This window comes from Simochromis diagramma, unplaced genomic scaffold (assembly GCF_900408965.1).
Source record: "Simochromis diagramma unplaced genomic scaffold, fSimDia1.1 OVJJ01000402.1, whole genome shotgun sequence".
NCBI classification, from domain to species: Eukaryota; Metazoa; Chordata; class Actinopteri; order Cichliformes; family Cichlidae; genus Simochromis; species Simochromis diagramma.
This window is the reverse complement of record NW_024386972.1, coordinates 2,378,221-2,394,525: the sequence shown is the minus strand read 5'-3', so window position 1 is coordinate 2,394,525 and position 16,305 is coordinate 2,378,221. Positions and strand designations below refer to the sequence as shown.

General features: G+C 39.5%; 1 protein-coding gene across 1 annotated transcript in view; it reads left to right on the top strand.

Moving 5' to 3' along the window:
• Positions 1 to 16,305, top strand: part of LOC120738044 (potassium voltage-gated channel subfamily H member 4-like) — a 40,998-nt gene that overhangs the window by 17,928 nt on the left and 6,765 nt on the right. The window contains exons 5-11 of the mRNA XM_040039072.1: positions 8,458 to 8,698; positions 10,228 to 10,385; positions 10,644 to 10,845; positions 11,504 to 11,698; positions 12,553 to 12,752; positions 13,042 to 13,291; positions 13,400 to 13,614. Of these exons, the coding sequence (XP_039895006.1) occupies positions 8,458 to 8,698; positions 10,228 to 10,385; positions 10,644 to 10,845; positions 11,504 to 11,698; positions 12,553 to 12,752; positions 13,042 to 13,291; positions 13,400 to 13,614 (1,461 nt within the window). The remainder of the gene's footprint in view (positions 1 to 8,457; positions 8,699 to 10,227; positions 10,386 to 10,643; positions 10,846 to 11,503; positions 11,699 to 12,552; positions 12,753 to 13,041; positions 13,292 to 13,399; positions 13,615 to 16,305) is intronic.

Sequence of the window (16,305 nt, the reverse complement as noted above, 5' to 3'; positions counted from 1 at the left end):
TCTAGCAATGCACAGTCAACTGTATTCTCACCTGTAGTCTTTTTAGTCGCTCACCTGAAAGTTTGTTGTGCGCCCCATCCTCTTCACATCACCAGCAGTTACTTCCACTCATTTTTGCTTCACGTCACCAGATATAATTCACTTTCAAAGGTTTCACGTTGCCACAAATCACTTTCAGTGTCATGATTTTTTTCCCCTTCCTTTTATTTCTCATAATATCAAGTGGACAAAATTATACAATTCTATGTGAATTTATGTTTTTTTGTTTTGTTTTTTAACTTTGGTTTCTTTATTCGAAGTAATCTGTCAGTTGAAAGCAGCATCAGGAAAGGCACTCTATACCTTCTCTGTTCTCCAAAGCATTAAATAAATGAAAAATAGCTACATAACAATTACATAAAGGTTAAGTAATCAACAGAGAATAAGCTTCATACATTTATACAATACTGGAAATAAATAATTAGTTAAAAATAGTCAAAAAATGTCTGCAGGTGGAAAATCTTTAACAGTTTAGTGGTTAGACAGCAAGCTAGCTATTATGTCTAAGATGCTAATAAGCTTAGCAAAAGCCACAACTTTTAATTTTCCTGGTTCCAGTTTGTGTCATACTTTTCACACTTACACTCCACCTACAGTAGCTGCCAGTAGTTTGTAGATTAGTCCATCACTTCCAGGAAAATACAGTTAGCAATATTATCTGCCAACATTAGCCATTAGAAATATGGCGATCACTGACTGGTCACTAGGGCTGTGTGACTAAGGCCTTATTCACTTGATTCTTTCATTGTCACCATGATTGTGACGTACAAAATGTCACTTGACTGAAAAACCTTAATGTGGGTGAGTGCTCACCAAGCTGACCAGCTAAGCTAGGTTAGAAAGCTGCATTCACAAACTATACAGGTGCACTGCACATAGCCACAAATGAAGGCTACGTATTGCACACATTTGTTGAACAACAAGCCATAATATTATCAAGTAATCCATTAAAAATGCTTCAGTATGCTCCAACAGGATCCAGAGTAAGGCCCAGCAGATCGCTGTGGGCTTCAGCTGCCTGTTCACGACACCTGTCAATCAATGTGGCACAGCCTAATTCAGCTGGATAAAAAAATCCCCCCAGTCAGAGTTTGGTTGGCCAGATCCCAGTAAACTAAATGTGGGCCAAACACTGTCTTTCCGTATGACAAAACAGGCCATGTCAACAACAGTGAGAGGCTGAATTCAAATTTTTATATGTAACTTAAAGATAAAAATACAACAAATGATTCATGTTCTCTGATTTTCATTTAGCATGTACATCCCAAATATATTACTTGTCCAATTCTCAGTCTAAACAAATAAGGATTAAAGGATGCTTAAGTTTGCTTCGTTAGCTTAATTTTTGGTGATTTCACAGTGCCTACATCCATTTTTAATTTAAAGCCTATGGAGGCTGCTATACACCAGCATGCATTCACTTAAATTGCAACTAGGCCATTAATGTAATCTATAAATTTAAATAGAATGTAAATGGATTAGAAGAGCAACCTGGCTGATATGTTAATGTAACTAAATAAATTCCCTGTTTTCTGTTTTAGGATAATTTTGGATCATTTGGATATCAAATGTTTTGCCAGGCCTTTGTAGATAGGAATACCACTATTTTGTCTTTTTTTTTTCCGTGTATGTGTGTGTTTCAAGGGCCTTTAGAGACCTTTAGCTGTGGTTATTATTTCTACATAAAAAAGGCTTTTATAGGCTTGAATAAAAAGTCATGCCTCGCTCCATGCTGTGATATTCATGAGAACAAGCTTCTGTTTTGCCCTCAGATCCAAACGGGAGCAGTTTTTCTGACAGAGCGCCATTTTGAGATAATCCCACTCCTTCCCCGCAGAGGTTCGGTTACTGACCGAGTCTGCACTCAAACCTGTCCTTCAAATATGTGTTTGATCACAAGGGACTAAAAGCAATTCAAAACTTTTCAGGGATAAAGGTTTTGGTTTTTTTCGAGTGAACCTGTGAGACATCTGCGTCTGGTTCAGGCAGAAAACATTCAAAATACATTTTTTGAATAAAAAGTGGTGCGTGTTTTTAGAGGATCATTTAGCTGTTAAGTGCCTGAAACCAAAGCACTTGTTAATTTTAGTCCAGAAATTGAGTGGCCCAGTAAAATTTTACAGCTGAATATCATTATTTTTAAAGTGTTTCTGCCATTTTTACATTATGTCGCTCACCTGACACTGAATTTTAAGCTCCCACAGCAGTGACACACGGCCAACCTTTAAAAGAAACGAGAATCTCACACAGGAATGCCCTTTTTTAATTTCACCGCACATAATTTTGCAGGTATATACTGCTCAAATATAAGAAGTTACAGTAAAAGTCAGAATAACTGACTACTGAAAGCTCATTTATATTAGAAAATAAAATAAACTGTTACTAAGAACCCAAGAGACAAGACATTTACTTCATATTGCAGGTAGTAGTGTCGACTTTTAAATAATTATGACCAGTCAGAGTGTGGATAAGACAATGCAAGCACTTTGAAAGGGTCACATTGGTATTTAATTGAGAAATCAAGCATGTTTACACTCAGTTGAAACAGCACCAAAACTGCGGGCTTTAAGAAAAATAGGAAAAAACGAAGTGATAATACTCTGCTGCATGCAGCTGACCCGCATCTTGTTAATACTTCCAAAATCAAAATCTCGACTGCTGCTTTCAAACCTGACCTGCGGGTGCCTTCATTGGAATCGGTGTGCTACACCTCCCTCCATCTGCCAAGCCTCCTGCTGCACTCCTTTTCCACCTACTTACAGATGCCAGTGCTGATACCATACGCGCACTGATCACACACATTTGAAAGTGCACACACATTTCACAAAAACATCCAAACAAAGGAAGAGAGCAACATATGACCATAAAATCAACATTCAGATTCTATGCCAGCTCTCGAGGATGTATTTTTAAGCCATTTCTCAGGGATATTAATACAAAGTCAACACATTTCTGTCTCTCATGTCCTCCCCTTCTCACACATGCACACACTTTTTACAAACCTCCGTTGTTCCCCTACTCCACCTCTACTACATGAATAATCGTTTTAAAGTGTTGAGCAAATTCCCAGAGAGATTAGATTATTCTTTTCCTATGAACACCGAGCCAAGGGCATCTTCGCTAGGGACAAAATAGTTGCAGAGAAACAATCGATAGCTCACGATCTGATATGTAACTCCTATTGCAGCGAAGGGAAGACAGGTGTGTATGAAAAGTAGCACATCAGCAGACCAGTTAATGCAACACGTTTAAAATCCACAGCAAAGCCAAAGACGGAGGCTGAATTTTAGTTTACTTTTTTTAAACTTTTGAGTTAAAATGTGATTTCAGTGCACAATAAAAGCCCACACAAGCCAGTGCTCTTGCCTAATTTATTCGTGACCTCAGGGACTGATAGTTGCATAAAAAGGCAATTTCCAGCAGCATCATATCTTTCTGAGCCAACATGTGATGATGCAGTCTTATAAACGCGGAGGCAACGAGCATGTGTTGATGCAAAGCAGAAACATCTGCTGTTTAGAATAAAAGCGACATTTTATTTCTTTAGGCTATTGTTTTGTGTTTCTCTGACAGCTCATTGGATGGTGTCTGCGCGAGTCTTTCAGTCACTTTTATCTTTCAGACATCACCAGTGTCAAAAACAAAGCAAAAAAGCAGTTTGTAAAGGGATTATTTTCAAAGCAGTAATAATGAAATGCAACAGACAAGATGAAATGTGCCTGCTTGTTTATTTGCATGAGCAGACTTTTTTCATCTCAGCATTGAGTGCATGTTCGGTTAATTTTATTTGGGTTTTGCACAGTTTGGCACATATTGTATTTGTATGTAAGTTTTATTAATTGACTGGCTTCACAAACAGACTTTATAACTACAATTTTGTAGGCACTGGGGTTCATTTTAGAGACCTGTTAATGCACCCGCCTGTACATTTACATAACACTGCTGCACATTAACTATCATTTTAATAAGTGAATGTGCTTCTCTGAATGACAAAATAAACAAATAATAAATTAAGAAGTGATTGGATGGAATATTCTAGATGCTGCTTTCTGTTTTGTTCATGCAGTTATTTTAGTGTTTGGCAATGCTTAATTTTAAAACCCAAGTGCTGTCAAATTTTTTGTTTGTTTCTTTTTTCTTTTTGTACTTTCGTACTTTTTTTTTTTTACGTACATTTGCCTGATGGTAAATGTTAGAAAAATAAATTTAAAAATGGGAGAAAAATATATGAAAAAAACAATACAGAAGATTATTTAATACACTGTACTGTATTTTCTTACAGTCCTGTTTCCTAAATAGCTAAATGTTCTATCTATCTATCTATCTATCTATCTATCTATCTATCTTAAATATATATTTTATATATATGTTTTGGAGGCAGTGTTTTTGGCCTCAGCTACATTTGAATATGTGCTAAAAGGAAAAAATGGAAAAGGTGGGAAACAAAATCCAAAACATAACCACTGATGAGTACAGTGAACTCTACATTTGTGCAGATGTTATGTGAAAATTCAGGCACCATAGCAAAAGTACTTAAGGGCAGTGAATTCACTATAAAAGAAAAAAGTAAAAAAAAAAAATGAAGACACTGAAACCAGTTTTGCTTGACTTGAAAAAGTCAACATAACATAGCCGTGTGAACTACATCGGTTCATTTATATTGAATAAGTGGATCAAATGCACGTCTTACCCCAAACCATCACCCATCCTACTCCCCCTTCTTTTTTAGCTTTAACCACCGTTCTCTGCATTTCTTCTTCCTCTCCAGCTGTCACTCTAACCCATGCTCTAACCTCATCTCGTTTTGGCTTCATCCTGCTGTCTTTCTGCATATACTCCCATTTTCTTCTACTTAAATTGTCTCGCCCTTCTTTGCTAGTGCAGCTTACATACTGAACTTTGCTTTTAAAACTTTTTTTTATGTAATGCTTACATTTTGAGTATGTACACTTAACTCAAACACTTCCATTTTCTGTGAGGTTAGCAGCAGTTTGAAGGGCAATATTCCAGAATGATACAACAGCTGAAATAACAGAAAAATGTGATTTATAATACTAATAAAGTCTAATAATAATAAGATATATTTTTTTGATATTGGCTCCTTTTTCACTAATTTTCAGCCCAGCTCTTGTACTGGACCATTTTCAGAGTAATGTTAACATTTACCTTTAGCTCATTCAAGCATCAAAAAGGCACCGAAACCAAGGGATACACCAGTGTTGTGAGTACAGCTAACAAACAACTTATCAAACAAACAATTTTAAATTGAATTCTTAGGCACTTTATTAGAAAACACATTTAAAAATTTTCATTTTAATTTGTTTAGTCAAATCTATGAAAAGGACCAAATGTAGCACAGGCATAAAACAGTTTTTCTGCTCTATCAAGATTAGCTATTAGCCAAAAGAGTTGGCGTTTTTCAGAATACATGAGGAAACCGGACAAGTGCCAGGACTTCAGTTGATCCATCTACTATTCACTAAGGCTTAATCAAAAAAGCCATTCTTAAGCAAGAGAAATGAGGAGAAAAGACTGAGGTGTGCTAAATTACACTAGAAGTAAACAACAGCTCTTATAGAGTAATGGATCCAAATGTGAAATTCTGGGTTCAAAGGACTTCAGGAAAGTAAAGGAACCATCTTTAATACACAGTGGAGACTCTGTCATGGTTTGGGTCTGCATTTCAGCCAGTGGTGTTGGGGATCTGATGAAATGATGAATGCAAAAAAACCCACATCCCAAACACACTGCCAATGCAGTAAAAGCATAGCTGGATTGAAAAACACACACAGTGGAACACAATCAGTCATGGATTGGCCTCCCCAGAGTTCAGACCTCAATAGCAGTGTGAGATCATCTTGACAGAGAACAGAACAAAAGGTCGCCAGCATCCACAGAAGAGCTTTGAATGTCCTTCAAGAAGCCTGGAGAACTAATCCTGAAGACTACTTAGAGAAATTACAAGAAAGCTTGACTAAGAGAGTTGAGTATGTGTAGAAGAATAACTAATAATAATTCCATGTGTGTTTGCACATTTCACCAAACAAAGTTTAAAGAAATGAGGAGTGGGTCAAGACTTTTGCACAGTCCTGTATTTCTGCGTATGGTACTGTTGATCCTTAAGGCATGTTGATACTTTTCATATTTTGAATGCAGGGCTTACTTATTGTGATATTGATGTTTCTCCTTAAGTAAAGAATCGATATCCTTCCTCCACTGCTTTACTCTGACTATTAATACATTTTCTTTTTTTTCCTCCTTCACTGTCTGTATCTTAGTAGCTGTTAGCTAACAATGGTGTGCTCTGCCTCCACATCAAGCCAGCCATATCTATTTTGACTAGATCTCTATTTGTAGCTCATCGACCTGTCAGGCAAGGATCCGTAGCTTTGCTCAAACACATGTAGACACACTCCAGATCTTTAAATGGGACCACAGCCAGAAAGCCGAAGCAGAGGTGGCAACTTGCTGCTTAAAGAATTGTGATTTTGAAACAGAAAGTTTACAAATCTGTTATATTTGTAGTGTGTAATAAAACTGAAGCACACTGACAAGCAAATCAGACTTGATTTCAGGCAGCTCCACGTCCCAGGGGAGAGATGTTGCCACTTTTCACATAATTGGAAAAATAGTGCCGTCTGGAGCCTCATGAAGTTGTGAAGCAAACACAAAAGCTGACCTGAGCTTTCACATCTTACTTTCTCTCTTTCTTTTTTTACTTATTATTTCTTCTCTACACTCACTCACCGTGAATGTTTATCTCCAGTCTCTTGTTGTTACACAGTTAAGTAGACGACACCTTGATTGCTGATTTTGCCAAGCTGAACATAATATTGCAAAGTGCATTACGCGCAGTTATCCAGGATTTGCACAATAAGTTCAGACTCAATCAGAATGCATAATCTAGACAGTATAATGCCCTGTTGTGACATTTGAATTATGTTTGTGGCCATTTCAACACTAAGTTTGCTATGTAGTAGTTTGTGGTTGAGGGTGAAGGGGGTTGCATATTAAGCCATGTGTATCTCCTAAGCCCAAAGACCGCTGGGAGATGTAGTTGGAACAGTAGCCCCAACGGCTACAGTTTGAGTTAATGATGTGTGAAGACCAGCTGTAGCTGTGTGACATGCACTCCCATGCGTGCCTGCAAGTGCTAGGCTTTTCTTTCCTAATCACTGCGATGTGGCTCGACTCCCTGCATCGAGAACCAAAAGTCTGGTGGGCTTTGCGACCTCTGTGATGTAAGGCAAATGAAAAAAAAGAAAAAAGGAAACAGTCAGGGTTTCGCTGACATTGCTTGAACTGTCATCAGAGTGGACACAGCTGTTGATGATAGAAAAGGATTTAGACAGAGACCAGAAAACCCACTGATAGTGTGATAATACAATCTTTTGCGCAATCTTTTAATACGTGGTTTCTGAGGGAACACTTGGATCATCCTTTTTTTCCTTGGAAACACTGGAGTATGTCATCTCTCTGATGTTTCTCCTTTTTTTTTAAGTAAACGTTGCCTGTTGTCTTCCAATTACTCAAATAGAATCTGTCATTTTCCTCTGAGGTGCCCAGGCAGCATCAGGGCCCAAACACGAAATCTCACATTAAGCCTTAATTAACCAGCTTCTTGTTTTGGGTTCACCTGTTCCCAAAGTGCTCACACTGTTTTTAGATGGGATTACTGCTCATTTATCTCGCCTTTTCTTTCCCCTCTCACCGCTGTCATAGGTAACAGCTTCTCCTCATGTCTCCCAAACACGGTTAAGGCTATTATGTGGCAAGTGCATGGCCCCATTTGGAGAGTTGCAGTCTCATTATGCTTTGAATGGCTTCCCATTTCATCTGCAATACTTTTCACCACTGGATTTTCAAAACGTGAGAAAAGATAACTGCAATGCACGGTCAATCTAGTGGTATGCCGCGTTTTTCTCATAACAACATAACTACCACGACACTTGGATACCTGAGATTTGAAGCATGAATGACATTTGGAAGTGTGAAGCCGAGCCACGTGTGAAATTATAGACACTCACTGTGTTGTTACTGCCCAGACATTGTAGAGGTCTTATCACTGGGTACAGGAGAAGAGATAACCAGCAGCATTACCATATCTGTTTCACTTGAGTTGCCTACCACAGTGAATCATCAGCGGTCAGCGCACAAGAGAGGGTGTTGACATTTATATTGTCTGTTTCTGCTAAATCTTGGCACCGTGGTGTCCATCACAATACTCCACCTCGTGACCATCTGGTTATCCAGTTATTCATTTATGCAGCTCCTCAAGTGCACTTTGTGTGTTTTGGTTATTTATCAAGTAAAGCTTCAAATTCATGAGGCTGTGGTTTCCCTTTATCGTACATGTTTGAAGGAATATTAGAGGTTGTGCTTGAAAGTTTGAAACTTTATTCACCTGTTTGTTTACAGAGCATGATGGACAAACCTGCAATACCGGAGTACAAGGTGGCAGCGGTGCAGAAGTCACGCTTCATCCTGCTCCACTACAGCGTTTCGAAAGCACTGTGGGACTGGCTCATTCTGCTGGCTACCTTCTACGTGGCTGTCACCGTGCCCTACAATGTCAGCTTCACGCCACACGATGACGCCATCACAGCTGCACGCTCCACTATTGTCAGTGACATTGCAGTGGAAATGCTTTTTATTATAGGTAAGTTTTTAAAGACGTAATTGGGAAAGATGATTAGATTAAAAACATATCAATTATGAAACTCTAGAGAGATTCCAGTGTAACAATTTGGTCAATATCTAATGACAGTATTGATTTTTTTTGTCCTTTTTGTTGTTTTGTTATTATTTACTCTCCTTTTCTTCCAGGAAAACAAATAAATATTCTTTATTAAACATAACTAACATGTTTTAAAGGCTTTTAAGTATTCTTAACACTGTTTTTCAACATTTACCCAATGCAAAATTGATGTGACACAACAAATATTGGTCCATAACACTGGTTTGTCAAAATTAGACTTTATCAGTATTCCAAAGATGTCCCCGTATCCCTGCTCAAGATAAAACATGATCACATTTCGGTGTTTTCGAAGCATTTTTCAACATGCTGACATAAGGTTTTACTCCAACATCTATCCATTTGTGCCATCTATGGCACCATGGAAACCAAAACAATCCAAGCAGCCTTTTCTTAGAAATGTCCCCTCTTATTCAGGTTACCTGGGTTTAGGAGTCCCTTCGGGATGTACTTGGTCTCTTTGAGGGACTCTTCTTAGTTCAATAAAGCACCCAAGGGATAAATTAAGGTGGCTGGCTTGCAACACGCTCCTCTGAGCATGGGTTTGGAGTTTATGTCAGATTCCTGATGCCATCAACTTGGCACAAACGGGCATGAGATTGCTTGTTTCTGAAAGCTCATTTACTTAGAGTCTACCCAGTTTCTAGTTAAATGAATAATTAATGAATTCCATATTAAAGCTGAAAGGGGCATGAAAGGGGCTCAATTCGCTCCAGGAACACGGTGTAACGAAACATCTTTTTAATGCTGATGTATTTGTATGTGTTTTTTTAAATTATTTAATTATTTATTGTGTTCCCATAAATGCTAAATATTCAATGAAAAATAAAATGTGCATCCAATGATGAGCTTTCATCTCAACTGAGGTGTTGCTAATTCAAATAGTTTGCATGTTACATGCTTGCCATGTGGTGACATCAAGGTTATATGTTTCTTGCATACAGACCCTGAAATTGTAAAGTAACTATGAAGCATCCCAGATGTTTAATAATTTTCCCACCGTTTCGTTTAGACCTGCCTTAATTCTTTGTGGCATAGATTAAACAAGGAACTTTAGACATTCCTGAAAGATTTCGCTCAACATTGACACGATAGGACCACACAGTTACTGCAGATTTGTTCCACCAGGTAGGTTCTCTGTTGGATTGAGATCTTAGGACTGTGGAGGCCATTTGAGCACATGTTCAAGAAATCAGTTTGTGATGATTCCAGTTTTGAGACATTATTGTATCAGAAGATGGGTAAATTGTGGTCATACGGGGACCGACATGGTCAGCAGCAGTGTTCACGTAGGCTGTGGTGCTTGACTTTTTACCCCTTGAAAGGTTTCTAGTGGCAATCCTTGAAGGTCTTTACGAACTGAGTGTTTTCTGTCATATTTCAGGCCTGCTTATTTGTTTTATTTTTTTTTTTTTATAATTACATATTTTCAGACATCATCATGAACTTTCGCACCACCTATGTGAGCCAGTCAGGCCAGGTGGTGTATGAGCCACGCTCTATTTGCATCCACTATGCCACCACCTGGTTCTTTGTGGATCTGGTGGCTGCCCTGCCCTTTGACCTGCTGTACGCATTCAATATCACAGTGGTGAGTACTACTGGACAATCATATGTCCAGCCTTCTTTTTTATCCCCGCATCCATCTGTGGCTGTCAGCATTACCATTAAACTGATAACTTGCTGTCCTGTTGTTGCAGTTTGGCTGCCTATGTGACAAGTAAACCATATGTACTACATTTCACAAACAATACAAAGTGTTTGAGTGTTGATATTTTGATATTTAGCTTTCTACTCTCTTTCCTTTCTCTCCTTTTCTCTGTCACCTCTCCTCCCATATTTGCCCCAGACCTCCTTAGTCCACCTGCTTAAGACAGTACGCCTCCTGCGCCTCCTTCGTCTGCTCCAGAAGCTTGACCGCTACTCCCAGTACAGCGCCATGGTGCTAACCTTGCTGATGTCTGTGTTTGCCCTGCTGGCTCACTGGATGGCCTGCATCTGGTACATGATTGGACGCAAAGAACTAGAGACCAATGATAATTGGGACATAGGTGAGTCTAGTTGTGGCCTTGCTGAAGTCCGATCTGTTGAATTTTTGGTGTTTCATCTAGCAAGGGCGAGACATTAAGACATTTCACCATTTTCTCAGAACATAAGCGAAGCCTGTTCTGATTTGATTCAGTTTTAATAGGTGTGTAAGTCGGCTGTTTCCTGCAAAAACTGAGTAGGCATTTGTTTTGTCCCTACTATGCTATAAATAGTAATTGCTTACTTATTGGGTGTCTAGCTCTGCTCTGTGGTGAGACAGTACTCCGCTGCTCTAATAAGAACAGCCTGAAACCAGATCAAAAGCTTTTACAAAAAAGTGGCTGGTAGCAAGCAGCACACTGATGTGTCAATGAATGATGCATGCTTTTGTATGTACATTTTGGCTGAAGGGAGGTGAAGTCACAGCTGCTAATTAAGGCTTAGCACTATTTATCCCTGGAGGAGTAGGTCTAATTATAGCCAACATACCTGGCTCCTGACGCTGTTGATCATCTCTTTCTAATACACAGAAAGACACCCACATGCAGGCACAAACATACATTTCTGTATTTCTCTCACATTGCACTCCAATCTTGCCACTATCATCCACATAAAAATAACAAGAGGTTAAACTTCTGGACGTTGCTCTGTCAACGCTACTCTCTAACCTTCTCTTTCAAGGGTGGCTCCATGAGCTGGGCAAACGTCTGGAGACGCCCTACGTTAACAGCACAGTGGGCGGCCCAACAGTGCACAGCTCCTACATCGCTGCCCTCTATTTTACCCTCAGCAGCCTGACCAGTGTGGGCTTTGGCAACGTCTGTGCCAACACCGATGCTGAGAAGATCTTCTCCATCTGCATCATGCTCATCGGCGGTACGTCTGACACCGGGGTACATTCTCCCTCTGGCGTCCTGGCATAACGCTGCTTCTGTTTGGCATGCGAGTACAACAAATTCAGCAGGAATCGAGTTGAATGGCTTGGCTGGCCTTTAAGACACAGCTTGCTGTCGTCTTCATAACCCAGAAACAGCTGAAATGGCAATTATTGGTGCAGCATATCAGAAGATAGATAATAAGTGTTTGTTTTACTGCTTTTCTGATCGGTGATGAAAGCAGAATTGTAACTTGTGGCATCTTTGTGGATCAAAAGTAGATCATGACTGGGCAGTGAGCCATATAATATACACTTTATGAGAAAAAAACAAAGTATTGACCACATGTTTCTATCCTTGAATTCAGTTTTTTCAGTCTCATTGCCACATGTGTATAAACTCAAGCATGTAGTAATGCAGTCTGCCTTTACAAATGTGTGAAAGAATGGGGATCATGGAATATTAGATGTGTAAAAGTCACCAATGCTCTGCAAACCTCTTCATCTGGCATTAATATCAACACAAAACTGTGCATTGGGAGCTTCATTGCATGGGTATCCATGACCAAGAAACTCATGTAGGTATAATCTGTAGGTAACCCTGTGCTTTTATCCACTTAATGTATTTCAATATGTTAAAAAACAAACATTTTATAAAGGATCAATAGACTTAAATCTTTCATTTCTTTGGTTTTTATTTAATATTGTTAACCTTTTTTGTAATCAGGAGGTAAAACTTAAGAATTTAAGAATATCTTCGGGCCCACACTTCAAAATAGGATTGGAAATTGTAATATGTTACATATTTACACATCCCACCTTTATATTTACACCTTTGTTTCTGTCCTTATTACAGCACTGATGCATGCGCTGGTCTTTGGTAATGTTACCGCCATCATCCAGCGTATGTACTCGCGCCGCTCTCTCTACCACACACGTATGAAGGACCTGAAGGACTTTATTCGTGTCCACCGTCTGTCCCAGCAGCTTAAACAGCGCATGCTGGAGTACTTCCAGACCACATGGTCTGTCAACAATGGTATAGATGCCAACGAGGTAGGAGTCCCTTTCTTGTTGCTGTCATGTAATATCTTTGTACATGCTGTTATCTGCCTTCAAGGAACTTCACAGCACTGTTTTCGATGGCAATTGAACAATGAACTCTGCTCTAAAATTCATTGCCAGCCCTTTGAAGCTGTAATTGTTTGTGCACAGCACATGGTTCCTTATACTCCATCAATTGATATCCTATTGAAATTCAAAAGAGGGTGACTGGTGGCAACACAGTCCATTCACTAATTACTTATCAGTGTCACACCTCATTACATCTGTCACAAATCCCCAGCTCCTGCATGACTTCCCTGATGAGCTGCGGGCCGATATCGCCATGCATCTGAATAAGGACATCCTCCAGCTGCCGGTCTTTAAGGGGGCCAGCCGCGGCTGCCTGCGCTCACTCTCTCTTCATATAAAAACCTCATTCTGTGTCCCGGGAGAGTACCTCATCCGTCAGGGTGATGCGCTGCATGCCAACTACTTCGTCTGCTCTGGCTCTCTAGAGGTGCTGAAGGATGGCATGGTGCTGGCTATATTAGGTCTGTATTGTTGTCAGATTGCATTTTTTGCATCATGTTTTTTGTATTTATTTGATATTTTTTGTACTTTAAAGTGTAACAGGGACTTTATCATCTTTTGGATTTTAGGGAAAGGAGACTTGATTGGCTCCGACCTGCCTGGAACAGACCAGGTAATCAAAACCAATGCTGATGTGAAGGCGCTTACCTACTGCGATCTCCAGTACATCAGTGTGCGTGGCCTGAAGGAGGTGCTGGAACTATACCCCGAGTATGGCAGCGTGTTTACCTCCGACATCCACAACAACCTCACCTATAACCTTCGTGAAGGCAGCCAGGACGAGGTACCAAATATACACAACATACTGGTGTTGATTCGGTGCCTTCAAACCTGAAAAACCAGCATGCCTAAATTGGGATGCCATGAAGAATTAAGACATTAATGAAGATAAAAGCAGCTACAAGTTGGAACTAGCAAGTAGCAAATGCTGCCATTGCCAATCCACATGGGTCCATATCTTCAGCTACTATTCTGTAATCGTTTTAACAATCCAAACTTAAGCATTGAACGATTTTAACCTTGGAGAAAAAAGTAATTGGCTTCATTGGATATTTAATTGAACTCTACAAACAAAACTGATTTAGTTTTTCATGTGTGACTGACAAAACTGACAAAGATCTCCAAGGACATCTGCAACCTCCCCCTCTCATGCATTATATTTTTTGCTTCAAGCATTCCTGTTTTTCGAATCTGGCTTTTCTCGTTGGCTTTAATAATTTCTTTTTCTCTTTTTTCTTAGGTTGATTTGTTTAGTTTGGGACGCGATAGGCATCTGTGCTGGTTGTGTTAATTAGCGGATGTCTTTTTGTCAGTCAGGCTCAGGGAAAACAACTTTAATTGTATTAATCAGCACTTCAAAGCAGACTGATTGTGTTTGGTAGACTTGTTCCATGAGGCGACATCAAAGAGCAAAATCCCACCTTTAAGTAACCATTGCATATATTGGTATATATATATATATATATATATATATATATATATATAGCAGAAGTACCTGTGACCTAAGAATGAATGTTTAGTTATGCAGAAACTGTGTTTGTGTTTAAACATAAGTTATGTTTTCTAAATTAGATAGGCTTCTCTGAAGCATGGCTGATCGTGAGTACTAGCACTTCTCTCATGCCATCTGTTCAGGGTTTTTGCTCAAACACAAAGCCAGGGGACAGCCACCCCCCTGCAAGGATGAAGGAATTATTTTGCTACCTGATTTCCAGACCACACACACACACACACTCACAGTTGTACTGGTCTCATCGGCATCCTCACAGTGGTTCTTTTTAAGATGGGAATTCCTCTAGGAAGGGAAGTCCTTTAACTCCTGAGACTAACTTGAGTATTATATACTGACAGCACAGTAATCAGTCAGTCGCAGTGAAACAGTGCCAAAGAAACAGATTGTAGGAATACTTATTACAATATAAGGTATCCACAAGGGACTACTTTATCTTCTGTAAATGGAGAAAAAGCAGAATGCCAGATGGAAAAAGACTTTTCTTTTTCTGTCAATTCTATAATTTAATTTCAGCTTTTGTTGCTGCGCTGTCAGTGAAATTATTTTTAGCAGTTTGGGGAGAAAATGTAACATTTTTTTACTCAGCAAACCAAGCTGAGTGTCTCAGCTGGAGAAACTAAAAACATCAACTGCAAGTCAGATACACTGAAATTGTAATCATCAGCCAATTATGTAAAAAACACTCTATACTGGTATTATTATAAGTTTGCTATTACATAAATCACTCCAAAGCACTCGCTGTGAACCTGCAGCTCTCACTGGCTTTATGGAGGATTACACTGCGTAGTTACTTTAGTTACTTAAAGCTCATCAGTTATTTGTCCAGCCTGGATCTTGCTTCACTTCATAGCAAATGCTGTGCACTCTACCAACTCAACACCCAATGGCAGACTTACTTTCAAAACATTAAGAGTAAAAGTAATGATGTGTCAGAGTTGTCAGGTTTAAGGTCAGGTTGAATGGTTTGTTGTAATTGGGGTCTAGCACCCAGGAGTGTTGCTTATTTCTTAAGGGAGGTGAGCTTTGAAAGATCAGGGATGACTGCGCTGTCCTGGGCAGAGTGGGAAGGTCACTCCACCACCGGGGATCCAGCAGAGTGTCAAAATTTGTTGGGCTATAATGACCGTGTCGCCACAGGGAGGGTTAAGTAGTCTGTAGTCATGGCGTGTGAAGAACAAGCCGGTCGGTCTGAGTTATGGGGATGTGGCTCCCTTTGGAGCCTCAAATTGACAAAAACAGTTTAACAAAGTTGACAAAGATACCCGCTGCTAAGCAGTGATGACAGTATACAAAAATGATATTAGTTATATATATAGCTACCACAGCTTTATTTGCCACCCGAACTTTGAGTTTTTAGCATGACGATTCTAACCTGGAGAGTGCAGCTCGCAGAGACGACTACTATCTCAGATGACCCGCCCACAGACCACATTAACGTCTCTGGAAGTGCATCTTCCACTGTGAGAGCTCATAGACAGCTCTATTTGGGATAACTCTGTTTCAACTTGTTGGACCCAGTAGATCCAGTTTGAGATTTTCTAGACTCTAGAAGTAAAAAGAAAAGCTCTCTACTATGCAAAACCCTCTCTACTTACTTGATAAACAGATACGGTGTGTAATTTTATAAGTCAGTCAGGCATAATTTGCTGCTTCCATCCCTTTTTGTGCAAGATAGCATACTTGTGACTGAAATTCCCAGAATCCCCTGTCCCTGCAAACCTACTTTGCTATGTGGGACACTTGTTGCATTAGTGCTCCTTTAATTGACTTGACATTTAATGTAAGTTGAAACCAATGTTTCTCACTGGCTGGTTAATCATCCCATAGTTAGTTTCCTTATGAGGAGTGTTTGCCCCTGTTTTCAACAGATTCATGCACGTTTTCCCTTCGCCTCCCACATAGCACCACTTTTTTTTTTTTAACCTCAGCATTGTGCTTTAACGAAAGATTCAATTTAATTCA